This window comes from Patella vulgata, chromosome 9, assembly GCF_932274485.2.
Source record: "Patella vulgata chromosome 9, xgPatVulg1.2, whole genome shotgun sequence".
Taxonomy (NCBI): Eukaryota; Metazoa; Mollusca; class Gastropoda; family Patellidae; genus Patella; species Patella vulgata.
In genome coordinates this window covers 23,756,818-23,784,674 of record NC_065887.2, presented here as the reverse complement: position 1 = coordinate 23,784,674, position 27,857 = coordinate 23,756,818, and the positions used below count along the sequence as shown (strand labels likewise).

The 27,857-nt window shown below is 37.2% G+C and overlaps 1 protein-coding gene and 1 long non-coding RNA gene across 2 annotated transcripts; one reads left to right on the top strand and one right to left on the bottom strand.

Moving 5' to 3' along the window:
* Positions 1-938: 938 nt before the first annotated feature.
* On the bottom strand, positions 939-14,969 carry LOC126831806 (uncharacterized). Its single transcript, XR_007684356.2, has 8 exons — positions 14,789-14,969; positions 5,747-5,837; positions 4,897-4,987; positions 4,663-4,781; positions 4,250-4,337; positions 3,764-3,864; positions 2,116-2,242; positions 939-1,980 (listed from the first exon to the last, which is right to left on the bottom strand). It is a non-coding gene; the product is annotated as an uncharacterized LOC126831806 (long non-coding RNA).
* A 2,152-nt stretch (positions 14,970-17,121) lies between these two features.
* LOC126832145 (mitotic spindle assembly checkpoint protein MAD1) lies at positions 17,122-20,194 on the top strand. Its single transcript, XM_050562841.2, has one exon. The coding sequence runs from the start codon at positions 17,207-17,209 to the stop codon at positions 19,388-19,390; it is 2,184 nt and encodes a 727-aa protein (XP_050418798.2). The 5' UTR covers positions 17,122-17,206; the 3' UTR covers positions 19,391-20,194.
* Positions 20,195-27,857: the final 7,663 nt, after the last annotated feature.

Here is a 27,857-nt window from a genome sequence, read left to right as displayed (position 1 = left end):
ATTTAATTCGGAATGATCCATCATAGCTTATTTATATTGGCCCATGTCCATCCCCCGGGGGCAGAGCCAGGCCTAATTTTTGTGCTTTTTGTCTGCAGACTGGTATCTTGAATGGATCATCTTGGAACTTGGCATATTTATTCCTTATACTCAAAGGATAGCAACTATTTATCTTGGTGCATGTACCACACCCACCTTTTTTGTTAATTTTTGTCTGTAAACACTCTACAGGTTGCAATAATTAACAGATTTGGTTCAAATCACCAGTCATTTCAGTAACAGGGTGATACCTATTTATGTTGTTCTATATCCCCCCCCCCCCCCGCCGAGGGGCCGAGCCACGGCCAGTTTTCGTATTTATCGTCTACAGGCTGCAATTCTGAATGGATCATCTTGGAACTGAACTTTGCATATTTACATATCTATTCCTTATACCGTAAAGACAGCAACTATTTTTTTCTGGTGCATGCCCCGACCCCCTAGCTGGGGCGGTGTTATACCCACTTTTTTTGTCTCTTGTCATATTACAGTTATTGCAGCCATTCCATATTTCATTCTCTTTATTTTAAAAAGTACCATTTCAATCAAGGCAGAAATGTGGGCGTATGATGCAGCTTGCTAGATACAGCATGTATCTGTGTTGGGGTTAGTCATTTTAGTTGCAGGTACTTCATGATTGTCCTATAGCCAGTTTGTCCATTTCTGGTGATTTCAATGGGTAGGTTCACAAGATGGTCTGGTATAAAGACAATAATAACACTACAGTTGCAGTTTTTATATATGACTGATACAATGATTGTACTTGTTGAATTTGGGTGTAGATAAGACCACTGTCTGGACCGTCGTAAATTTTAAACGAATTTCTTCGATCGTGACGACATAGTAGATTAATTCAGAAACAATTTGTTTTCTGTTTACTAAATTTTAATTTTATTTACAATTAATGAATATATTACCGATTACACGGGTACTCGTAAATATAATAATATACTTTTACATCATCTTCACTCCATATTGTAAATTCCCATGCATGCAGGCAACTTTGCGGCTAACATTTATAAATAAATGTTCATACTATTTATTGTTCATATTTCATAAAGGTGTCTAATCCCCATGCTCTATGGGTATTAGTCCATTTTAAAAGATATAAAAAAAGGTCGCCGCTTCTCAAATATTTCCATATTTAATTCACATTCCGGCTGTAAGTTCATGTCAATAATATTCAATGTTTCTGGTTATACGACAGATACTGACATCGAAACATTCGTGATAAGAATAGTTCAGTGTGTCTAAACATCGTTAATCGTCTTTTTAAAGATGTATTTTAATAATAAAAAAGAGGCACCACAGGCTGCTTGTTACTTATTCAGACTGTGGGAAAAATTGGTACAAGTTTCGCACCAAATTTAACCATTTCAAATACATCTGTATCGCAAATGGCATGTGACCTTGGTAGAGAGAGAGAGAGAGAGAGAGAGAGAGAGAGAAGGGGTTTAATGTCCACTCGACACAAACTAGGTCATTTCGGGACTAACATATGGTTTAATTATTTTATTTGGAACCTTATTTTACAAAATTGTTGGATTTGACTGAGGTAGTTTTGTAAGGTAAGGAAGATGTTTGTCTCACAGACGAGGCTCTGGCAATAAAATGCTTTCCATTGTTGATAAAATGTCGATAAAAATGTCTTTATTTACTGGCGTATCTAATGACTGAGGGATTAGCGATGATTTTGTAGCAACTCATGATTTTAAAGGTTAATCGGAATATAAAAGAAATGAAATACAAAAAATTAATAATTAGGCCAACCAGGCTAGTCTACCCTAGCAATCACATACATCTTTGAAACGCGTTGATTAATATTTAATAAATATATTATGTACAATGAATATAAATATTATTATACAACAATTATTAACGTTAAATATTATCGTAAGAGCTTCCAACTTTTCCACATTTTACAGTAAATAGAACGCCATCCTGAAATATAAGAAAATACAATGATTAGTATAAAGTAAAAAGGAAAAACCTCTGTAATTTTTCTAAATAGCCATCACTTATAATTAGATACAACAATAATAGGTTGTAACAAAAGAAAGCACGAGTTCAACTTACTTTAACAAGTCCAGGAATGCTTGACCAAAAACCATAATTTGGTGCCATCTCTTTCCCAGATGCTTTGCGCCCAAACCGCTGAAAGGTTATACCAGCTATCACATACACAACCAATACAGCAAAAAATCTGAAATAAGAGTTTACAAAGAATACAGAAATATTCGACTCGCCTGGACACTTGAAACTTGTGCTTGTGAGCTGTATTATTGTTAAATTAAGGCAATAAACATCTGATATCTGTGAATTCGGGCACAAATGAATAAAAGATTAACGAAACGTCCACAAATTATGACGTAATAAAGATAGCCATTCAAAGAGTAGAAATACCCCCACCCAGCAGCAATGTCTCGACGCCAGCTTATCCGAAAGGAAAACTTTAACGATGGACCAGTGAGCAAGAAGTGTTCGATCCCTGCGTTGGCCGAGGAAGTTCTTCTGGATTTTCCTGCGTGGTTCCCCCTTGTCAGTGGTTTTAAGACGGAGGGCCTGACATGGAACAACGTATAGGCGTTCGGATGGGACGAAAAACCCAGGACCGTGGAATTGGCGTAATTAGAAAGGAACCTATGAAAACATCCGTTAGAAACTATAGCCGTTGGTTCCCTAGTGGTCCCCTAGTGGTCTGGAACGCCGCGTATCCAATTTGAAAAAAATCAGTTAAAAACTTTATAAGGTTTTCTGAAAAGGCGTGGGGGTTCGACTCTATTACGGAAGGTTGAGAAACGCTGAATATCGATAGGGTTCATCCTCTCCTGACCCCAGTGTTTGACACCGTATTTGAAAAAAAATAACAAGTTAAAGACTATTCACAAGGTTTTGGCAAGGGGGATAACTCGGGCACGGAAGGTCTATAGGGTTCGTGCTCTCATGGCCATAACCCTTTTTACCAAATTTGAACAGAATCCTTCCAAAGTTGTAGCCGCTATCGCCTTCACAAGCCGACAATAATGGACCAATCTGATTAAAATACAGATCTATATTTCGTTTCGTTTTTTATACTTTCGATGGCCTACACTACTTGAAGATCTGACCGGTTGTACTTGTAGCGATAGGTCGCGTCAGAGGTCGTACGAACGGCTTTTGACCCTATGATGTCAGACATTTGATTAACCAATCGGCATTCATGTTACTAGTGGATTACCAACAGTTCCGTGCAAAACACACCTAAAGCTCGCCGTAACAGATCTTTTCATACGCTAATCCCTCACATTATTCAGAACGCGCCAATGATAACAACTCTTCCAGATCCTAGTGTAGTAAAGACAAGTAAAACGAAATTTTGCACTATAAAAACAAAACGAAATAGGATCTGTGTTTTAATCAGATTGATAATGGACGGAGGGTGGGTCGACGGACAGGATAACGACATAATTCGCTTACACTGACATGTAGGAGTATAAAGATAACCGCAAAATGGATGCGCCCGATTCTCGGTCACTCTTATCGCCCACATCCGCATCCAACCCATATACACACAAAACAAACAAACCATATACTTAGAAAATAGTTAAATGGTTTTATATCGATAGATATAAACATCTGTGTGTTACCCTCGTTCGCGTATGCTCATGCTCAGTATTCCCCGCACCATTCGGACTCATTGGATTACATTTTCCAATTGTTTTCTTGTAATTTTAATACCACTTACATGATAACCATAATTGATCCTGTTGATAAATCTACAGATACGGTAACCGTTGGTCCGTCATTACCACTTGGGCAAGCGTATTTACTTGTTAGGGTCATTTCCTGCAAGTCATAAGATTTAAGTTAAAGTCATAAAAATAATATAATATAATTTTCAAGTCTTTCGTGCCCTCGTTGACAACCGTTTAATGCATTACCTTGGACTGGCCGATGATTTACTTCAAAATAAAGTTTTCATTTTGTTTAGCCTTATGTCATGTGCTCTTGTGATTTGGAGATCTGTAAACATTGTTTCCTGAATACATCGACGAATATAAACCGAAAATGTCAGGAAATGTGTTATCTTTGCATGGAAATGCCTTTTTATCCGAAAATAATTGGGGGCGGGCGGGGGGGTCTTTCTAATACGCATGCTTGGGGCACTCTATTTTTTGTTTTAGCGGCACCCATACAATATTTAAAAGGTAAGAACAAATCTAAAACTAACATATATAGCGCTGCCAGCGGGAAATTCTCCTTTAACATCAAGTTTACCCTCTTCTGTTTTGTCACATTTTAAATAGACCTGTGATGTTCTGAAAAAGAAGGAATATGATATGATACTAAAACAGTTTTTTTCTCTCGGGAGCGTGTCATGCTCTCCCGTGTGGATAACTGGTAATTTGGAAGGGTAGTATAACATATCCATGCCTAGCCAAGTATTAATAGTACCCTGTCACTGGAGAATGTATGTAGTATTGTCTACAACTTATAACAGAATAGACATTTGTTTAACACGATCGACATTAAACCAGTAGATATTAAACCATTCTATATTTAACCGGGTTGATATTAAACCCAGTTTACATGTGTATCCAACTTGTTAGACGTTACGTAAGTGTAGGACCTAATATTACCTACCTTTTAACATCTGTTGTGGCATCATATTCAATATATAGTCCATTGGTTGCATCTACTTTAAACGCTGCGCTATTTTGAGTTCCTATACTATAATAATTGGTCATATCGGTTTGACATGCCTGAAAATTAATCATTTTTACAACAGTTTAATATTATCTTTCTATTTTCCATCTTTCCCAAATTGTCAGATCAGATTCCATTAAGTTGCAATGACTTAAATTGTAATAAACTTACAGAAACAGATGTACATCCACTTTCAGTGAATTCATTACATGGATTATAAGAAAAATAATAACTTCCAGCTTCATCTTGTACATCTTTAAACCTATAAAACATCAATGATACAAATATACATATTATCTTATTTAAACCTATGAAACATCAATGATACCCGTCTTCATTAGCCCAGGTTAGGAGCAGAAAAGTAGGACGTTAAACTCCATTTCATTTTTTTTTTCATCAATGATACAAATATACATATTATCTTATTTAAACCTATGAAACATCAACGATACAAATATACATATTATCTTATTTAAACCTATAAAACATCAATGATACAAATATACATATTATCTTATTTAAACCTATGAAACATCTGTGACAAATGAGGATCTCTTTTCCAAAACAAAATAAGCGCAAATCTGACCTTCATTTTTTTTTTTTTTTTTTTCAAAATCATTTTTTTAAATTCTCTATAGTATAGCTATCTCAGACAGAGAAATGGGGTATAATATCCACTCAACATAAAGTAGGTCATTTTGGGCCTAACATACTGTATGAATTTATTTCAATAATTCATTTGTGCGAAGGAATCTTTAACAGAGAAAACCCACGAGGTTAGGCAGATGGCCCTAGTCTTGTCGCATACGTTAAGTTTGGGATCGAAGCCACGCCACTTGACTCAATAATAGACCTTATGATATAAGATGCCCGAGCTAGAACCCCAACCCCAACCCCAACCCAAATTTTTACCATGAACCGGACTATCTGCTTATGGACCAATCCGTACAATTATACTACATGTAGTTTTCAGGGAGGTGGGTGGAGGACAAAATTTATATGCAATAGTTAGTTTACTTACTTCGGACTTCCGGAAAGTGGAGTTAAATCTATAGTACCCTCAGAATTTTGGCAAGAACATGCTGAGATTTTAACGCATGCATCAGCTGATCCTATAATCGAAACTTTCATACATAAAATAAAAACTTTGAGGAGAAAAAACAGAGATTTTGAATTCCTCAACACCATCTTGAACCGGAGAATTATAGTCACATGAATGATCTATTATCTCTAGCAGTCACATGTAGATGTATAGATGTATGATAATGTATTATGATAACATTTTAACATGATGGTGATAACGGTCGTATATCCAAAATTATTAGCACAACCGCAAACACACACATATATATATATACGATATAGTAGTACCTATCATAATAATATTAAGTGAATTGGTGCAGTTTTACATACGTTTGTGAACATTTATTTTACATATAGGCGTGTAGCCGTCTCCTCGCCCCACTAAAGATAAATTATGTAAAATTTAGATAAAGGGCTGATAGTTCTCGTTATAATTGTTTAAAAATATACAATGAAAAATCAATATATTGAAAATTTCAGTCAAATTACTTCAATCTGAGCGAAGTTGTGGCTGTTTGGGGAATAGTGGTGCCTCGAGTGTCATTGCTTCCGTTGTTACGATAAGGGAGCGGCGCGGGCGTCCAGGTAAATTAAAATGAAAAACATGAAATTTAGAATGTCGGGACATCTCTATAATATAGTCATTAAAAGATTATTACAATGTAATATCGGTTTTGTTTTTCATCATTTAAATGCGTGTTCTCAAGAGTCCCGGTGGAGTAGGGTATTATTAACTTTAGATATTCAATTGTAAGTATGAATGTAGCGGCATAATCATAATACACTCAGCTACTTATATTATTATCAATAATCACATGATTGATACATTTAGTATATTTTTACAAGCGCTGAATTTTAAATCAATACAAAATATTTGTAAAGATAATTGTTTATTAGATGAACAGATAACTTGAAATGATATCTGACAAAACAGAACAAACATAAATAAATAAAAAAATAAATTGTGAGGCTGATGTTCCCCGCCTCAATCGCAAAATATATAAGTAGCATTCATTAAATACATGTTCATTTATCTCTTTGTGAAGCATCGAACAATCACCTCCCTCACTGTTAAAAATAAATGTAAAATTACAGTGAAAAATATGTAATTTCTTTAACATAAGGCTGTAAAAATACTACTGCATGTTTTTATACTATACTCTTCAAAAGAAGTTGGGGATATTGAAATGCAAATACCTATGCAGGTTGTGATATAATAAATAGTCATGGACACTTGACATGCTTTGAGAGTATGTTCACAGATGAAGAACTTATCGCCCCAACAGAACCACTGAGCTGCACTTGCGACACGCAATAGCGCCATACACGTGGGAGGGGTTCATTGTCAAATTTGACACTTCAAGGAAGGGTTGATGAAAACTGCCGAGTGCTGGTTTATCCTACCCATGTTTGCTTTCATATCGGTTCTTGCATAAGATTTACTGTTTAGCGTATCTTTGCTTTAGTGTGTTATGTTTAATTTGCAATGAGACGTCTTCAACATGATGAACTTCTACGTGCTATTGGCATGCTTCAAATGGGTTCTATACAGCGAGCAGTAGCCAACATGCTTAATGTGTCACAATGTTGACGATAGACCTCGTTCAGGTCGTCCTAGTGCCACTACAAAAGCCACTGTACTGTATTTCGTTTTTACATGTAACCTGTATTAATACAACTATGTTTGTAAACGTACATGTATGTCGTACTTTAACTGTTTTATGGGCAATTCTACTATTCAAGCATGTTTAAATACGGGATTTGTGTACAATTTACAGGAAACGTGTAATTGTACATCTCTTTAGAACTTGACAGATCTTTTACATATTCCTGCACGTAAAAGATCACTAAGCACAAAAACGATGTAAATGCATATGAATACAAAGCCTTTGTAAGATTACATCGTTTACATTATGCGGGCTGTATATTAACAGAAAGGCCATTTAGATTATTTTTTTTACAGCAAATTGTAAATTAACAGTCAAATAGTGGCCACATCGGTTATTCCCTCTATGGACACATATAAGATTATGTATACACTGAACATGTACATCAAACTTAATGTAGAAATACAGCATATGTCAGTTTACGTTATGTGAGCTGTATATTAACAGAAATGCCATTTGAAATAATATTTTTACAACAAATTGTAAATTTACTGTCCAATAGTGTTCAAATCGGTTAATCCCCCTCGACCGCATATCGATTTTTGTGCAAAATATGGTTAGATTAGTCTGTTATTCAAAACCTGGATGCACCTAACATGGAGACAGTGATATGCCAACCATATGGTTGTGTGGTCCATTTTGCTTCGTGTCATGCCTCCTACTCTTTTCATTGTATGAAGCACAACAGTAGCAAGTCAAACCCTATTTTATTTAATTTCTTTCCATTATCGAATGGAGGACTACTTAGCCGAGTGGGGACAAACACATTCCCTTTAAAAATGACTGTCAGAAAGTTGCCAGTAAAATCTCTATATTTTAACACCGACTTGTAAATGTACCCCTAAATGGTAGATTTAGATTTACAGACAGTGAGAGTAAAATAACTTTTAAATTTACAGTGAGTGTGATGGATGGAACATCCTACTGTGTTCAATATGCCTCGATTCTATTGAATACTAAAACGTTTCTTAATGACTTAGAACATTTAATTTTAGACTACCTGTTTTTTTAAATACATTTCACCCATTTGGTTACTTGTATAGTTAAATTTTACTACAATATGCTTACATTCATATTTCTTGTAACATATAGCAGATCATTACGGAGCCCGGTAAGGGACGCAAAAAAAAATATAATAATAATAACCGGATAATAACTGGCACGCGCCGGATAAATAACTGGCGCGCGCCGGATAAATAAGTGGTGCGCGCCGGATATTTTCCAATAAGAAATAGAATGAAATGGGGTTTAAAGTCCTACTGTTCTGCTCCGACTGCACTAATGAAGACGGGCGTGAGGGAAATTTTGCCCTGACAGTGGTATTACGGCCTACTCTTATATCGAATTCCAAATGCCAAGGGATCTTTAACGTGCATGCCAATGTGTACACCGGACCTCGGTATTTCGTCCCATCCCAACGTCTGTACGTTGACCGTAGGCTCGCTATCCAGGAGGCCGCTTGTTCCATCCCTGCGTTGGGATTTATCGGGATTTCAGTTCCTCCTGCACCATTGATTGACAAGGAGGAACCACGCCGGAAAATCCTGATGAACTTTCTCGACCAACGCAGGGATGGAACACGGGACCCCCAGATAGCGAGCCAACGTCTTATTAACTGAACCACGTGGCCCCCTTTCCAATAACAAGGGTTGGGTAGCCAAATAAGGTCTGACACTGAATCAAGTGACGTGGTTTTTCTTCCCGCCTTGAACGTGGCAAAAGGGGGGGGGGGGTCGGGTTGCCTGTTCAACAGTTTTCTTTCGGGTGTTCCGGTTTCCTCCCACTGATAATCACCCCTACGCACAAGAGAATTATTAAAATAAAATGGAAGCATATGTTAGTCCCGAAATGACCTAGTTTGTGTCGAGAAGACGTTAAACCCCACCTGTCTGTTGGTGTCTGTACATGTAGGTTTTCTCTGGTTCATCCGGTTTGTTCTCACGAAGTCAAAACTCAAAACATTGCTTTTCAACTCAAACTACAACTGAAAATTGGGGGGGGGGGGGGCGAATGGTTAGCACGTGCGTGCTGTATCATAAATCCTGAATGATAAAGCCTGTATCATAAAGGCGAATGGTTAGCACGTGCGTGCTGTATCATAAAGCCTGTCATTGAGTCAACTGACGTGGTTTCGAATCCCCGGTTGACGTGACAAGGAGAAGGGTCACATGTCCAACCTTCGGGTCCTCCGATTTCCTCCCACTGATAAAGACCCCTACGCGTAAGCGAATTATTGAAAAAAAATGAAACCATATGTTAGTCCCAAAATGACCTAGCGACATGCGTGTAGTGACGAGAACCTAGTTATTATCCGGCGCGCGCTAGTTATTTATCCGCCGCGCGCTAGTTATTTATCCGGCGCGCGCCAGTTATTTTGGGAATTTTCCACCAACAGAAAGTTGGGTTTTAACGTCTACTCGACACAAACTAGGTCATTTCGGGGCTAACATATGCTTACATTTTATTTTAATAATTTTCTTGTGTTGTGCGAAGGGGTAATTAGCAGTAGGAGGAAACCAGAACACCCGAAAGAAAACGGTTGAACAGGCGACCCGACCCTCCTTTTGCCACGTACAAGGCGGGAATCAAAACCACGTCACTTGATTCAATGTCAGACCTTATTTGGCTACCCAACGTGGTTCAGTTAATAAGACGTTGGCCTGCTATCTAGGTGGTCCCGTGTTCCATCCCTGCGTTAGCCGAGAAAGTTCTCCTTGTCAATTAACGGTGCAGGAGGAACCACGCTGGAAAATGCCGATGAACTTCCTCGGCCAAAGCAGTGATGGAACAAGGGGCCTCCTGGATAGCGAGCCTACGGTCAACGTACAGTAGTAGGGATGGGACGAAATACCGAGGTCTGGTGTCCACATTGGCATGCACGTAAATGATCCCCCGGCATTTGGAATTCGATATAAGAGTAAGCCAGTACCGCTGACCTAGCAAACTTTTTTTCTTCATAGTACGCACTATATATGGCGTATGCCCGTCTTGATTAGTCCAGTAGGAGCAGCACAGTAGGACTTTAAACCCCATTTCATTCTATTTCTTATTGGAAATTATCCGGCGCGCGCCAGTTATTTATCCGAGCGCGCCAGTTATTATCCGGCGCGCGCCGGTTATTATTATTAATTTTTTTTTTTTGCGTCCCTTGGTTTCTCTAGGTTTCATTCCTGATTGTTTTCAAATTTGAGTGAAGTCTGTGTGACTACAGGCCCGGGACTGTACAGCAATCTGTTTCACATAGTAGCCTATTACGAAAGTCTTCTAATATCTCTGTAAAAGATGACTGCCTTCTGTTTTCAAATTTGAGTGAAGTCTGTGTGGCTACAGGCCCGGGACTGTACAGCAATCTGTTTCACAGAGTATTACGAAAGTCTTCTAATATCTCTGTAAAAGATGACTGCCTTCAGTTACATATGACGGCATATCACGCGGCTTCAACCATTGGCTCAATGGCGCATGCAATGCTTACATAAGACGTTACAGATTCGATCAGAAAGGCGCCTTTTACTCATTTACACTAAAATAGGAAATAATTTTTACCTACAAATACTTCAAACGTCTTTATTTATTTTTCTAATACATAAAAAAAAATGTTTTAGAATTTAATTTGTCGGAGGAAAAAAGTTAATATTATTACTTGTGGCTCATTAAGTCGCATCGATGTCATCCTTATCAGTGACTGTCGTGGCCAATCTGTTTCACAGAGGATTACGAAAGTCTTCTAATATCTCTGTAAAAGATGACTACCTTCACCACGTGACGTCTCATCACGCAGCGTCAATCATTGGATCAATGGCGCGTGCATTGTTTATATAAGACGTTCTATTACACTAAATAGGAAATAATTTTTACCTACAAATACGTCAAACGTCTTTATTTATTTTCTCTAATACATAAAAAATTTTTTTAGAATTTAATTTGTCGGAGGAAAAAAGTTAATAGTTCTGGCTCATTAAGTCGCGTCACTGCTGATCAGTGTGTGTGTCGCGGCCTAGCGAATATTCACTGCTGTTCAGTGTGACTGTACAGCGCAGTGGACGCTTACGGCAGCCCCCGGATCCATTCACTTTATTTGAATTGTGCGTTTGTTTATAATTTCTGCGTATAATATGTCTTGTCCGTATATTTGTTTTTGTGTAAATTATGTGTGGGACAGTCCCCTTGCACTTACTATTTGAGGTAAATTTACAACCACCGTGTAAATTTACAGTGAGTGTAAGATAACTTTGAGGTAAATTTAAAACCATGGTGTAAATTTAGAGTAAATGTAAAATTACCTCTCTTTCTATTTACAAGAACAATGCAAATTTACATCGAATTATTTTACACTCACTGTAAATTTACATGCTGTTTGTAAATCTAAATCTACCCTTAGGTGTAAATTTACTAGTCAGTGTTAAAATACAGTCATTTTACTGGCAACTTTCTGCCAGTCAATTTACGGTAAAAATACACAAAAATATGATTTACAGTGCTGAGCCGAAAATGCTCAATATCGAACTTAGTCATGGCTTTATGTAATAGTTTCATCACTGCCACTCAATGGCGTAAAAAATGTGTGTGTTGGTGGTTTTTTTTTGGGGGGGGGTGGGGCAAAATAAGAACAGTCGATCTAAAAATTATGAATCGGCGGCGAAATGAATTAATGACGTTAACAAGCAAGACCAAAATAGAAGGGAAAAATCCCAAATAATGTATTTGCGTGAATCCGTGCATACTAAATTGCAAATGTCACGCTAGTCACTCAAAACTATAGTATGAAATAAACTTGTCAACTTGTCATGTTTGAAAAAAAAAATTATCGGTCACAAAATAAGTGCAGTGGGTCTAAAAAAATTATGCCCTCGGCGACTAAATGAAACAATGGCGTAAACAAACAATGCCAAAATAGAAGGGAAAAATCACAAATAATGTATTTGCGTGAATCCGTGCACCTAAATCGCTGTCGGTCTCAGACTTAATGAATTAATGAGGTAAACAAACAATGCCAATAAAATAGAAGGGAAAAATCTCAACTACTTAATATCAATCGGTTTCACAGAGAATTACGAAAGTCTTCTAATTTCTCTGTAAAAGATGACTGTCTTCAACGCGTGCAAACACATTACACGGCATCAATCATTGGCTCAATGGCGCGTGGATTGTTTATATAAGACGTAACTGCTTCGGGCAGAATGGTGCATTTTACTCATTTTAATACCCATTTACACTAAATAGGAAGAATTTTTTACCTACAAATACTTCAAACGACTTTATTTATTTTTCTAATACATAAAAAAAAATGTTTTAGAATTTAATTTGTCGGTAGAAAAAAGTTAAACATGCATTATGCAAGAGCTAAATCTGCCTATTGCAGGTCTTTCTTTAGGCCTGAAATGTTTTCTAAAGTATTAATTATACATTAATTAACTGATCCAGGCCTTAATCAACTCTCGATGGCATCAGATTTCTCCGATATTAAATAGATTAGAATGGTTCAGCGATACTTTTATTTAATCATATGTGGAGGACCGAGACTTTGCTTCGATCAACCAGTACGGTGGTTGAATTTAATGCACACGTCTGTCAAACCTTCAAAGGCTATTATCTTCGCTTACAATAGAGTAATTTGAATGAAATTTTCAAATTATTCATTTTACATCATCTACTTTCGAACTATTATAGCAAGAATGGCTAGTTCTTTATCTAAATCTTACATAATGTATCTTTAATATTGGGGATTTATTAAGTTACATCGATGTCATCGTTATCAGTGACTGTAGCGGCCTAGCGAATATTCACTGCTGATCAGTGTGACTTAAACATGCATTATGCAAGAGCTAAATCTGCCTATTGCAGGTCTTTCTTTAGGCCTGAAATGTTTTCTAAAGTATTAATTAGACATTAATTAACTGATCCATGCCTTAATCAACTCTCGATGGCATCAGATTTCTCCGATATGAAATAGATTAGAATGGTTCAGCGATACTTTGATTTAATCAAATATGGAGGGCCAAGACTTAGCTTCGATCAACCAGTACGGTGGTTGAAATTATTGCACACGTCTGTCAAACCTTCAAAGGCTAATATCTTCGCTTGCAAATGAGTAATTTGAATGAAATTTTCAAATTATTCATTTTACATCATCTACTTTCGAACTATTATAGCAAGAATGGCTAGTTCTTTATCTAAATCTTACATAATGTATCTTTAATATTGGGGATTTATTAAGTTACATCGATGTCATCGTTATCAGTGACTGTAGCGGCCTAGCGAATATTCACTGCTGATCAGTGTGACTTAAACATGCATTATGCAAGAGCTAAATCTGCCTATTGCAGGTCTTTCTTTAGGCCTGAAATGTTTTCTAAAGTATTAATTAGACATTAATTAACTGATCCATGCCTTAATCAACTCTCGATGGCATCAGATTTCTCCGATATGAAATAGATTAGAATGGTTCAGCGATACTTTGATTTAATCAAATATGGAGGGCCAAGACTTAGCTTCGATCAACCAGTACGGTGGTTGAAATTATTGCACACGTCTGTCAAACCTTCAAAGGCTAATATCTTCGCTTGCAAATGAGTAATTTGAAGGAAATTTTCAAATTATTCATTTTACATCATCTACTTTCGAACTATTATAGCAAGAATGGCTAGTTCTTTATCTAAATCTTACATAATGTATCTTTAACGTATTTGTGTGAATCCGTGCACCTAAATAGCAAAGGTATAGAACGAAATAACCTATAGTCAACTTGTCATGTTTGATAAAAAAAAAATCCACTCTTATTCTGTCATGAGTTCGGATTCATCTTACAATATACAAAGGTGGAAAATAAACGTACAAGAATTTTTCACTTTGGAAGCGGTCGAATCTACACCAGTGATCTATACTGACACAGGTCATCAATTATTCCCAAGCCGACACCCAAGGGCCAAAGCTATTTTTAGTCTTTCTCTCCCTTCCCCCTTTTCGTGTCGATCTCTGTTGACTTTTGGTGTAGAATTGAAGAAAGGGGTTTGGAGATACATTTTCTATCAGTTTTAGTGTATATTCATGATTTTGACGCAGAAGGGTACAGGAGCTAAGGGGTTGGTTAGGTTGAAAAAATTGTATTTTACTTTATCTCTACTTTCAATTTGTGTATCTCAAGGTTTCTATGGTGAACCTCATACGTGCTATTGAATAAGAGGTTGTCACGTGTTGCTACATCCGTGGTAGAAAGCGTTCTACCCAATGAAAATTTGGGGGAAAAGTTACAGCCGGTCTAAGAGACGAGAATTAACATTTTAAAGGAATTCATGTAAAATATCAGTGGTCCTTACCCTATCTAACATCGGATATTAACCATTCGAAACACTATGATTTGTTTCGCATTATTTCTATAATTTCAACTTGACGAGTACATTTGCTTGCAAACATTATACACCCCAAAGCAATGAAAGTCACTGGTCTATTCAGATAAATCCAATATCAAAATATCGTATGCAAACAGATGTAAGTGTAATTCATTGACCGCGTCTGTGATACAACCCAATCCTGAACCATGTGGACTCAGACTAGCAATTTTTTGCCCATTGACTTCAATGTTAAATGGCAGTAACATCACAGGCCGTAGCTTTTTGCTCAACATTCCGTTGGTTCCAATCTTTATAGGCACAATGGGGACCATATTTGGCAATCTCCTCATCATAAACTTGTAGGGGGTTGACCGTTTAGATTTTTTGCTACGGGGATTTGAAGTTGACTGGGGTGAAAATCTCAATTCCGATACAATGATTGCTCCGCAGAAAGACATTTTACACCCCCTATCCCTCCGCTGTAATATCATCAGTATTACCAAAAACTGCTATAAAATTGCAAATTTGATCCCTTTTCTCCTATTCTAGACCAAAAAGTCATCCAAAAATGCAGGAAGAGGGGAGAAAAAAATTAAGGGCCATCATGAAATAAGCATCATGAAATAAGGGGAAATAATTACTAGTCTTAGTCCGTATTGTAAGCTGAATTTGTCGAATACCTGACAACTCATCCCAAAGACAACTCATTCCAGACAACTCATCCCAATAAAAGACAACTCATCCCAAGTTAGAAGACAGCTCATCCCAAGTCAAAAGACAACTCATCCCAAGTTAGAAGACAACTCATCCCAACTTTAAAAAACCCAATCATTCCAAGTTACAAATAAATACCGCAACAAATATTAATTTTTTTTTTATTTATTAAATTAATCAGTAATATAAAAATTTATTATATCAACAATTTATATAAGAATTTATTAGATCAACAATTTATAAAAATAATAATGTTAAATTATTTATTACATCAACAATTTATTAAAAAATACATTTTATTATTTATTACATCAACAATTTATTAAATAATACATTTTATTATATCATGATCAACTAATACATTTTTATAAATATGTTTTTTCTTCTGTCAGTACGTCGTTCAGTAGGTTAGCCATTTAGTAAGTTTGTCCTTCAGTTAGGTCCATAAATTCTCCCACATCTCTTTAGTAACTGGTTAGTACTAATAGTCTGGTCTGTGTATGAATGCCACAGTTGAAATAATTTGAATTGCGTCGTTCTTGTCTGTTTTTGCTGGTGCCTTCGTAATTTCCCATCCGATACCATCTTAATTTGGGTTGTTATCCAGTTGTCCAAAATGTAGTCCAATATTGTTGAATTTAATACAATATTGTTGAATTTAAAAAAAATAACATTAAAGTCTTACCAATATTACAAGTTCTGTGCTGCCATCGTTCACATCCGTCGCACTGAACAGCCTCCTGTCTTGGGCGAACAACTGACTCACAAACTATACAGCTATCAGACATTTTGAAAAATGATACTGAAATACTACTACTCAGTTTAGTTAATCGATGTTTTGTTAATTAAGTTTCTTTGAAGTGCTTCATGATGAAAAAATAAAACAAAACACAACTACCAATCTGTTAAAACAACAAAGTACTAAAATAGTAATACAAACAGTAATCATCAGTTTATTACAACAACAATATGAATTTGATTAAAACAACAATATCAATTTTATTAAAACAACAATATCAATTTTATTAAAACAACAATATCAATTTTATTAAAGGCTCAATACCACTCTTGTTGTAACTGAATAATATGTCCCAATCTTTATTCTGGGCAACAAATTGTACTATTTTACAATATTCCAATTAATTGGCGATACAAAATTCATCTGAACACACATAATTTAAAAAATTGGAAAAATTCAACTAAATGATTTGAAAAGCCTAACGTAAACCTTTTCAAGTAAAATAGGCTGTAATGGATAATTTACACAACCGGTAGGACACTTAAACATCTAGTACTTAGAATAAGGCTCTTATTTATTTTCTGGAGCTGTCATTAAGCCAGCAAGAGTGTTATTGTCCCTTTAAGATAACAAAATCAGATTGGTTTTGGTCTGAGTGGTCTTCAAAGAAAGCAATTGTATTAAAACAAGCACTTAAATTTGTTGGGATGAGTTGTCTTATAACTTGTCTTATAACTCTACCCATGTTTTAAAGTTGGGAGTTGTCTTTTATATTGGGATGAGTTGTCTTTTATTGGGATGAGTTGTCTTGGGATGAGTTGTCTTTGGGATGAGTTGTCTGTATACCGAATTTTTCCTAGTTTAGTCGAGTGGATAAATTGGCTCATATGAGTGAAAACAAATGCCCGCACGCAGTGGTTGGAGGGAATTTTGTTAGTTAAGAAAAATAAATGGATGACGAGACCATGGACAACACTGCTGTAATTAGAATGAAACGAGAATTAGATGCTTATTTGTCAGATTCGGCTAGCATAGTTACTAACGTCTTTCGAGAATCTCGGCCAAGAACAAGCCTCTTTTTTCAAAACGATTTGACAACGACACCCGATGCCGGTGACCCAAGAAGAGAAAGATGTGATAACATGGGGTCTAATGAAATAGATAAAGACGAGATGATTTGCGCGAAACCGTTTACAAGACCCATATCAGATCTTGAAACAAAACGAGTTAGATTAGATCTTGAAAAAGAAGTTGAAATTCTAAAAGAAGAGAAGAAAGTTCTTGCTGAAAAATACGCCGATTTGCAGTTGAAATTGAAATTTGTATGTGAGAATGAGCAAAGCTTAAAAGAACAGTTGAAAGTAAGTGAAACAGACTTTGCGAAGTGCAAATCATCAAAAGAAGATATACTTCGTTACGGACAAAAAACTCGATGGAAGTTGGAGGAAGCATTAAAAGAAAGTAGTCGAAGGATAAGTGATCAAAATTTTAAAATAAATGAACTTCAATCGCGGAACAATAGACCAAATATAGAAGCAGTTAAGGCGCAAAGAAAACTGGAATTTCATATAGATCAACTGAGAATCATGAGCAGTCAGATTGAAGAATTGGAGAAGTTTAAAGATCAAGCAATACAAGGCGAAGTAAGGATTAGAGAGTTAGAGAATCAGTTAGCCAAACACCAAGATGAAATAGTCATAACAAGAGTTTGCAAATCAAAACTCGATACAGTTCCAGAATTAGAAAAACAAAGAGATAGACTGATTGAAGAAAATAACGAGCTAAAAGTAAATGAAAGAAATTTTATGAAACTTGAAGAAGAATTTGAAGGATTACAGAAAAAATTGGCCAGATCAGAAGAACGTGTCTATGAACTGAACCGGCTTGATATCGTCAATGAAGAAATGAGGCAGATCAAGCAACGCTGTAAGCTTTGTGGATCCAGTGAATCTCAGTCCAGAGCTACCATGTTAAAGCAGATTTCTGACCTGAAAGCTACTCATATGAAACAGTTAGAGGAGCAAGGTGAACTTAGTTCAAGGTTGCGGAGAAGTGAAAATCAGTTGCTTGAATTTCAAACAAAGTATCAATCAACACAAGAAAAATTAAACAGCACAAACACTAATTGTCAGAAACAAGCTGATTTTATTAAACGACTTCAAAAAAAACTTCTGCTAACAACAAAGGAAAAGGAAGGATACAAGAGGATTATAGAATCGTATGAAAGTGAAGTGACATTGAACGTAGCCAATCCAGGCATCGATCGCACACAGCAACTAGAAGATATTGTTCAGTCATACAAACGTCATTGTGAAACTCTAGAAACGGAGAATAATCAACAATTGGAACAAATTGCTGATTTAAAACAAAAATGTCAGCATAACCAATCAGGAGGTCATACAATGTCAATGATAGAGATTCCAAATGTTTCAAAGACATCAGATTTGGATGTAATAGCTGAACTAAAAGAAAAAATCATTAATTTAGAAACTTTGTTAAAACAGACACAGGAAGAAAAATATACTTTAGAATGTAGAATAGAACAAAGCCATTTACAGGGCAACTATGATCCTACTAAAACTAAAATAGTTCATTTTACTATGAACCCAGCTGCTAAAGCACAGCAACAACGTGAACAGGACCTTGAGGTGTTAAGAAGTGAGAATGAAAAATTAAGGGGACGTTTAAATATCTTAGAGAATGCTAAAGGGGAGTGCGTTGAAGATTTGACTTTACGTGTTGAAGAAAAGCTGCAGAATCCATCACCAAATAAACAAGTTGAAGACATGAAGGCACAAGTGAGGAAAGAAGAGTTAAGAAATAGGCGATTAATGGAAGCTTTCAAGAAGACCAGTCAAGAATTCCGCAATGTTTGTTGTCAATTACTGGGTTACAAGATTGATATAACAGGAAATAGTCAGTACCGATTGACAAGTATTTATTCAGAATCAGTTCATGATCATCTGATATTTCAACAGTCTTCAACAGGTGACATTCAGCTAATGGACACAGAATTTTCACAAACTGTTCAAGACCTTATAGATAATTATTTAGTGAAACAAGACAGTGTTCCAGCTTTTCTTTCTAGTGTTTGTCTTGATCTGTTTAGACGCCAAACAATTAACTTAGGATGAAAAATAATAAGTTAGTGATTTTTCATTAAAGAAAGATAATAATAGATATTTAAATATGATTTGAAATCAGATGAGTTTAGATGGTAAACTGGTATGACTTGGCTTCTATCTAAAATGCTACATGTAGGTACATGTATACTAAGCTGTTTGTTTTATACTCAGAATTTAGTCAGATTTATAATTAGTCTTGATCGCTATTTCATGAGTTGTCTACTACAATCAATATTGTTGGAACAGTATAGCATTCATCTTGACTCAATCCATCAGTTACTCACATAGTCTGTGTATTTCAAATAAATGGAGACAGTCATTTTCCTCTCAACAAGTCTTTAAAGATTTTCTTACTTGTATGGCAATAATTTTGACAGATTTGGTGCTACTTTATCCAGGCTAATATTTATCCAAGTCAAAGCGAGACAATTTGGGCTGGAGTGATCAAGACAAATTTTGAATACACAAAATCTCCAGCAATGAATAATTGGCATTAAAGTATACTATCAGTATCACACCGATCATCAGTGATTATTCGCTAAGCTTTCTATATAGGTCTGTGAAACAAATTAGTATAGTATATCAAACTATACATGTAGGTACAATGTACACACTTTCAAGTTATCAGTACCCTTTGATTTAGAGGTTTGTTGTTTGCATTACATTACATTAATTTTTGAATAATTAAAGAAGAAAAAAAATAAAATAAAAATAAATATGGATTGTATAATACTGGCAACCCATATACCCGTACTGTGTTTCTATTTATATTTATAGCTAATATAACGTCTAAGAATAAATATTTTGATGCAATACATGTATATTAAATTACTTGTAATCTAATTTGGATGCGGGAGGTTGGATGGCTGAATGGTTAGCGTGCGCGCGCTGTATCATAAAGTCTGTCATTGAGTCGACTGGCGTGGTTTCGAATCCCCAGTTGTACGTGACAAGGAGTAGGGTCGCCTGTCCAACCTCGTGGGTTTTCTCCGGGTCCTCCGGTTTCCTCCCACAGCTAAAGACCCCTACGCGCAAGCGAATTATTGAAATAAAATTAAACCATATGTTAGTCCCAAAATGACCTAGTTTGTGTTGAGTGTAGTTAAACCCCATTTCTCTCTCTCTAATTTGGATGCGACAAAACACAGAGGCCTCATGTACATATTGGCGTGCACGTAAAAAAAACTTGACGGTGAGTTGGAATTCGAAGTAAGAGTGGCAGTAGTGCCGCTGTACCGCTCAATATGCCAGTCTTCATTAGCCATGATGGAATAGGACGTTTTCCCCCTTGTTAGTGATGCAGGATGGAGGGCCTGACAAGGACAGCTGTCTAGTCCTTCGGATGAGACGAAAAACCGAGGTCCTGTGTATACATTGGAATGCACGTAAAAGATCCCTTGGCAGTTGGAATTCGATATAAGAGTAGGCGATAATGCCGCTGCCCGGGCAAAATTTCCCTCATAGCACACGGTATGGCGTATGCCCGTCTTCATTAGCCCAGTATAGGAGCAGAACAGTAGGATGTAAACCCCATTTCATTTCATTTTGAATAGGACGTTTAACCCTATTTCATTTCATTTCTGTAATTATTATTTACTTACATGCTGTAGGGCTATACTATAAATCGGAAAACTACCGGAAAACACCATGTTATACTGAATACCGGAAAAACACTAAATACCGGAAAACACTTTAAATAGGCAACCCGGAGAAGGGCTATACTATAAACCGGAAACTAACCCTAACCCAGGCACACAGGACCAGGCTCCCGGTTACCTATTTAGGGTGCCAGTCTTCGGGTTACCTATTTAGGGTGCCAGTCTCCGGGTTTCCTATTTAGGGTATTTTCCGGTGTTTTCCGGTATTCAGTATAAAATGGTGTTTTCGTGTGTTTTCCAGTATATAGTATTGCCGTGCTGTTAGGTCTCATTATCTGAAAAGTGTTTATTATTGTGGGGGCGGGGGTCTTCAGAACTGAATTAAAAAGGAAATTAAAGACAAATACATATCCAAATATAACTATTCTCGTTGATCTTCCAGATCTTCATTTCTACCGAAAACGTTGACAATATGTTACTACTAGCAGGATACCCGGCTTCGCTCGGGGGTCATAACTGCGAAACCGGAAGTGGTAGACTAACGCCACCTGGTCTATGTTACTCCCCGGTCCGAGCTACCCCTATACCCCAAATTTCAGACTCGGGGCAGACCTAGTGTAGCCGCCAACCCCGAACAGACCGGCTTCGCTCGGGGGTCATAACTCCGAAACCGGAAGTGGTAGACTAACGCCACCTGGCCTATGTTACTCCCCGGTCCGAGCTACCCCTATACCCCAAATTTCAGACTCGGGGCAGACCTAGTGTAGCCGCCAACCCCGAACAGACAGACTTCGCTCGGGGGTCATAGCTCCGGAAGTGGTAGACTAACGCCACCTGGCCTATGTTACTCCCCGGTCCGAGCTACCCCTATACCCCAAATTTCAAACTCGGGTCAGACCTAGTGTAGCCGCCAACCCCGAACAGACCGGCTTCGCTCGGGGGTCATAACTCCAAAACCGGAAATGGTAGACTAACGCCTCCTGGCCTATGTTACTCCCCGGTCCGAGCTACCCCTATACCCCAAATTTCAGACTCAGGGCAGATGTAGCCGCCAACCCCGAACAGACAGACGTCGCTCGGGAGTCATAACTCCGAAACCGGAAGTGGTAGACTAACGCCACCTGGCCTATGTTATTCCCCGGTCCGAACTAACCCTATACCCCAAATTTCAGACTCGGGGCAGACCTAGTGTAGCTGCCAACCCCAAACAGACAGACAGACAGACAAACGACAGTCACAAATATATATATAGATATGTACTAAATGTTCAGTACTAAATTGTACCTGTCTATTTTCGAGTCTTGCTAATTCGCCCGTACCCCTGTGACAAAAGTATGCTTTTCAGTTTTCAAACAAACTAACGACCAGACAAAATGACAAGTCGGTATAAAATGAAGACATTAGAACCCAAACGAAGACTCATGAGCTTTAAAAATTATATCCTAATAAGCCCAGATTTAAAAGGATCTTCCCTAACGACATGTTAATGGTCCATACATGGCGTAGCGAGGGAGGGGGGGTGCATCCACGGCGACTGTGCCCTCAGGCCCTGTGCCGAAAAATTCAAAGCTCAGTATGTTACATCTATAATGAGAGAAATGTAAAATGTAGACACGTTAAAAAACCCAGTCCTTTTCAATAAAATATTTGTCATTCGACACATTACATTTGACGTTTTACATTTAACTTTGCCCTTATAGAGGTATTTTGAAATGACTTTGTACATTGTATTTTTTACACATAATCAATGGAAAAGAAATTTTAATAGACCATTTAATATTGGCAGCAAATTTTATACTTTTTTTTTTGTGAGTAAATATTGTTGTCAGTAAATATTGTCAGTAAAGTTATCAAGTGGTGTTTCTAACAGAATTGATGAGGCCATTCTTGCGACCTACAAAGGTTATCACACTTTTCGCGTATTTGATTGGCTGTTGTACACGACCTATATTTAGCCCCCGCCTTCATAAAGATGTCGATTTAATGTGCCGGAGACAGCTACATACTATTGCTTCGATTTAAAAGATATCTTTTGTACCCGTGTAGTTGGGTGTGGTAGAAATGTTATAAATAAGATTAAATCAAATTGTTGTTTTGAAGAATTTCTTTTAAAAATTTTGCATTTTTAAATCACGATCTGATACACATTGGGATTTTGCCAGGTAAAACTTTTGTAATAATATTGCTAGAATTTTTGCTCTTGAAATTAATGGTGGCAGTATTTTTCATTAATTAATATATTTGGCAAATTAATAGTTTCACACATATTCACATATGTATTATATATAGTGTGTACGAAATCAACTTAGCCTGTAATTGACAGTTGACACATAAAAATAGTTATTTAGCCAAAACATGTGTCAATTAAATACCCCGAGATTACACGTGAGTGGAACTATTCTAATTGCATCATTTGGTTTAATTTAACCAATCATATCGTTAATTGCACAGGTTCAGGGCCATGAATAGGCTTTATGTGCGTGATATACGTGAGTGCTATATAAGATATCTATTTGAAAATTTCAAGCAGACTTTCATTAGATTCCAGAGAGGTTCCATCTTAGTTCCTAGACAGCCGCGAGGCTGGCTAGGGTGGAGAAATGGTATTAGCTAGTATTGTTATATATTATGCTTGTATACATGTATTCGGATATATATATATATATATATATATAACATGTAGAAGCGAACTGTTGCATTGTTATTCCTGGTAAGACAAACGTCTTAAGAGAACTGTAAGAAGTAAATACACAACGTGAAGCAGAAGTAAAGACAGCTAGAGTCAAATTCTAGACGATCACAAGGCTACATAAATATGTAGTAAGACAGGATGCATGGGTCGTATGTAGGATGTGGCGACCGGTTTTTAGGATCGCCCGCTTTCCACGTCTGACAGAAAGGCCCATGGTGCTACATGTACATATTCATAGTACCATCTCGTATCTCGAAACACGGAAGGTTGCGAGATGAGGTTTCTAATTTAGGCATCCTAGTCGCCCCTCACAAATCATGGCTACCGCACAGCTTTAAAGCGGAGACCCCAGTAACATGTTTAACTTTTGATAGGCATGTTTCAATTACACAAATCATGGCTACCGCACAGCTTTAAAGCGGAGACCCCAGTAACATGTTTAACTTTTGATAGGCATGTTTCAATTACACAAAAATAAAATCCGTATTTAGAGGTGTGAAGGGTAGGTACTCAACATCTTACAATCCTTGAGAAATACCCCAAGTCCCAAAAGGCCGTACACATTTCGAGTTACACTATTATTGGGCCCAAAATTATAACACGTATCTCTAAATTATTTATTGAGTTGATGGGTTTACCTAGCAATGTTGTAACCGCGGTAGAAAGGGGAAATTATTGATTGGTTGTAGTTTTAGTGGATAGAGTTTGCATATTTTCCATATTTATACTGCATAAAGCGGCATTAGATAAGATTAGATAAAGAGTGGGCAGTTCTCGCTATAATAGTTCAAAAAATTAATATGCTGAAAATTTCAGTCAAATTACAGCCCTCAGAGCCTAGATATCGGCGATACAATTAAAGTCTAGCCTCGATTATCATTACTGCCGTTGTTACGATAATAAACAAAGTCTCGATTATTCATTTTTACGGTAACCGCATCGACCACAAAACGTTTTTAAATCTACTTATATCGCAGCCATCCGATGGCATCGAGAGTTGATTATAGTCTTGGTAAGTTTATTATGTCTAATTAATTTCAGGCTTACAGGAAGATCTGCAATAGAAGGCCTGTTTAATCATGTTTTTGTTGGGTTCTTGGTTTTGCCGCGATATGAGCTCATATAACTGTTTTCGTTTTTCGGACATAATATTTCAGTCGAGTTTGAATTCACAGCATTTGACTTTACAGCAACATATTATTAATATTCTGTAATGGCCTTCAGCACTATAAGTATAAGCGAGAAATTTAAATTCATTTCCGAAATTTTCCCGATTAATTCTATTTTGTATACTGTCATCAAATTTTTGTCCCCCACCTTTCGAAGAAAGCAGGGGACTATTAAAATGGGTTCGTCCGTCTGTCTGTCCGTCTGTCTGTCCGTCACACTTTTTGGGACACAATAACTCTCTTCCTAATTGAGCTAGAATGTTCAAACTTGGTGTATGTGTTTATTAGGTCAATGCCTTGATGGAGTTCGAAGATGAGCATTTTCCGCTTAGGGTAAGCAGAGATAAGCAATTTGATTGGTTGATGCTTTGGGACACGATAACTCTCTTCCTAATTGGGCTAGAATGTTCAAACTTGGTGTATGTGTTGATTAGGTCAATGCCTTGATGGAGTTCGAAGATGAGCATTTTCCGCTTAGGGTAAGCAGAGATAAGCAATTTGATTGGTTGATGCTTTGGGACACGATAACTTTTAATTGAGCTAGAATGTTCAAACTTGGTGTATGTGTTTATTAGGTCAATGCCTTGATGGAGTTCGAAGATGAGCATTTTCCGCTTAGGGTAAGCAGAGATAAGCAATTTGATTGGTTGATACTTTGGGGCACGATAACTCTCTTCCTAATTGAGCTAGAATGTTCAAACTTGGTGTATGTGTTGATTAGGTCAATGCCTTGATGGAGTTCGAAGATGAGCATTTTCCGCTTAGGGTAAGCAGAGATAAGCAATTTGATTGGTTGATGCTTTGGGACACGATAACTTTAGTTCTAATTAAGTGAGATTGATGAAACTTGGTGTATAGTTTCATTACAGTAATACCTTGACTAAGTTTGATAATGAGCATTTTCTGCTCAGGGTAAGCAGAGCGATACGCAATTTGATTGGTCGAGACTTTGGAAAACAATAACTCTCCTACTTTGATTGTCCCCCGCCTTTCGAAGAAAGCAGGGAACTATTAAAATGGGTTCGTCCGTCTGTCTGTTTGTCTGTCTGTCCGTTCCGCTTATGGTAAGCAGAGATAAACAATTTGATTGGTTGATCTTCGAATTGAGTAAATGTTCATGCTTATTGTCCCCCGCCTTTCGAAGAAAGCAGGGAACTATTAAAATGGGTTCGTCCGTCTGTCTGTTTGTCCGTCCGTTCCGCTTAGGGTAAGCAGAGATAAACAATTTGATTGGTTGATGCTTTGGGACACTATAACTTTAGTTCTAATTAAGTAGATAAACAATTTGATTGGTTGATGCTTTGGGACACTATAACTTTAGTTCTAATTAAGTGAGAGTGATGAAACTTGGTGTATAGTTTCATTACAGTAATACCTTGACTAAGATCGATAATGAGCATTTTCTGCTCAGATTAAGCAGAGCGATAAGCAATTTGATTTGCTGAGACTTTGGAACACAATAACTCTCATTCGAATTGAGTTAAAATGTTCAAAATTGGTGTGTATGCTTATTGTCCCCCGCCTTTCGAAGAAAGCAGGGGACTATTAAAATGGGTTCGTCCGTCGTCTGTTTGTCTGTCTGTCCGTCACACTCCTTCGAATTGAGTTAAAATGTTCAAAATTGGTGTGTATGCTTATTGTCCCCCGCCTTTCGAAGAAAGCAGGGACAACCAAACTCTAGATCTGTAGGCATAGAGCATGTTTTCCCCTTAATATGCTATAATTATTCCATCAAAAACATTGTATGCTTAGACTATAAGTAAAGATATACTGTTTGATTGTTCAATACTTTGTAAAAGATAATTTGTGATAAATTTATATGTGTCCTCTAATTATTTTCCTATTTCGGCGGGGGACATCAGCCTCACTGTTGGCTTGTTCACATTGTTTCCATACCAACTAGATTTTTCACCACTTTACAACAATTGTTCTCTGTCGACTATAGACAATTATTTTTAAACTAAAGCGATTTACAGTTAAGGCAAATGACTCCTGTTTTGAAGCACGGCTGCGGTTGCCAATGGGATCTTCAGTGAGAGAGAGAGAGAGAGAAATGGGGTTTAACGTCCACTCGACACAAACTAGGTCATTTCGGGACTAACATATGTTTTTTTACGGAGAAAACCCACGAGGCTGGACAGGCGACCCTACTCTTTGTAAAGCATTTATTGTTTCTTTTGTTTCTGATATTTTTCTCCAAATATGACAACGTCCAGATATGCCCAATTCTCGGCCAAAAAATGTTTTCTTCGCGGACTGCTGGCGTATAAGACGAACAGAGGCGGATCCAAGTATACACAGTACAAGTTACAAGGCTTAAATAGTGAAGTGGCTAGGGAATAGATTCGTCTTTTTTCCCATCATAATGCCTCGCTCGCCTTGACAATCTTCGAGTCGCATGTTCAACTGACTTTTTTGCTCGATTTTAAGGCTCTTTTTCAACGATATCCGAACGTTTACTTAGACGAAAATATCAGCCAAATAGCTCTTGGAATGGCTACAGATGCAAGGAAATGACGGATAGTTTTCTTCGGGGACGAATACCCAACGAATGAGGATGGAATGCCGAGTGTACATTCAACCGTAACCATGGGCCTTCTCAGAGACTTTTGGCAAGCGTAAAATTTCTGGTCCGTATCGCGTATCCGTTTGGATTTTGTGTCTGACGTCATCAATGTGTGTGTATTTCTCATACGTGATACGGCACACGGATACGACTGCACGTATCGAACAGATGGTACTATTTCGGTAACGTACCTCTACCAGGTAAAATAAAAAGTTATTGACCGATTCGGCTGAAATTTGGTGTGAGGTCATGGCTAGTCCCCGTGACCACCCCCTGAAAATTTCAAGTCTCTACGATCACAGGAACTGGTAGAGGTACGTTACTGAAATAGTACCGAAATGTTGTATCATAGCGTTTTTATCAATCAATGTGTATCCTAGAACACGAAGGTGTATATTTGCTGTGATTTTAACCATGATAAAGACTGAAATTTAATCATTTTTTAATGGGT

Bases quoted from the DNA above. Each gene is read 5' to 3' on its own strand.
- LOC126832145 (XM_050562841.2), top strand. From the start codon at position 17,207: ATGGATGACGAGACCATGGACAACACTGCTGTAATTAGAATGAAACGA.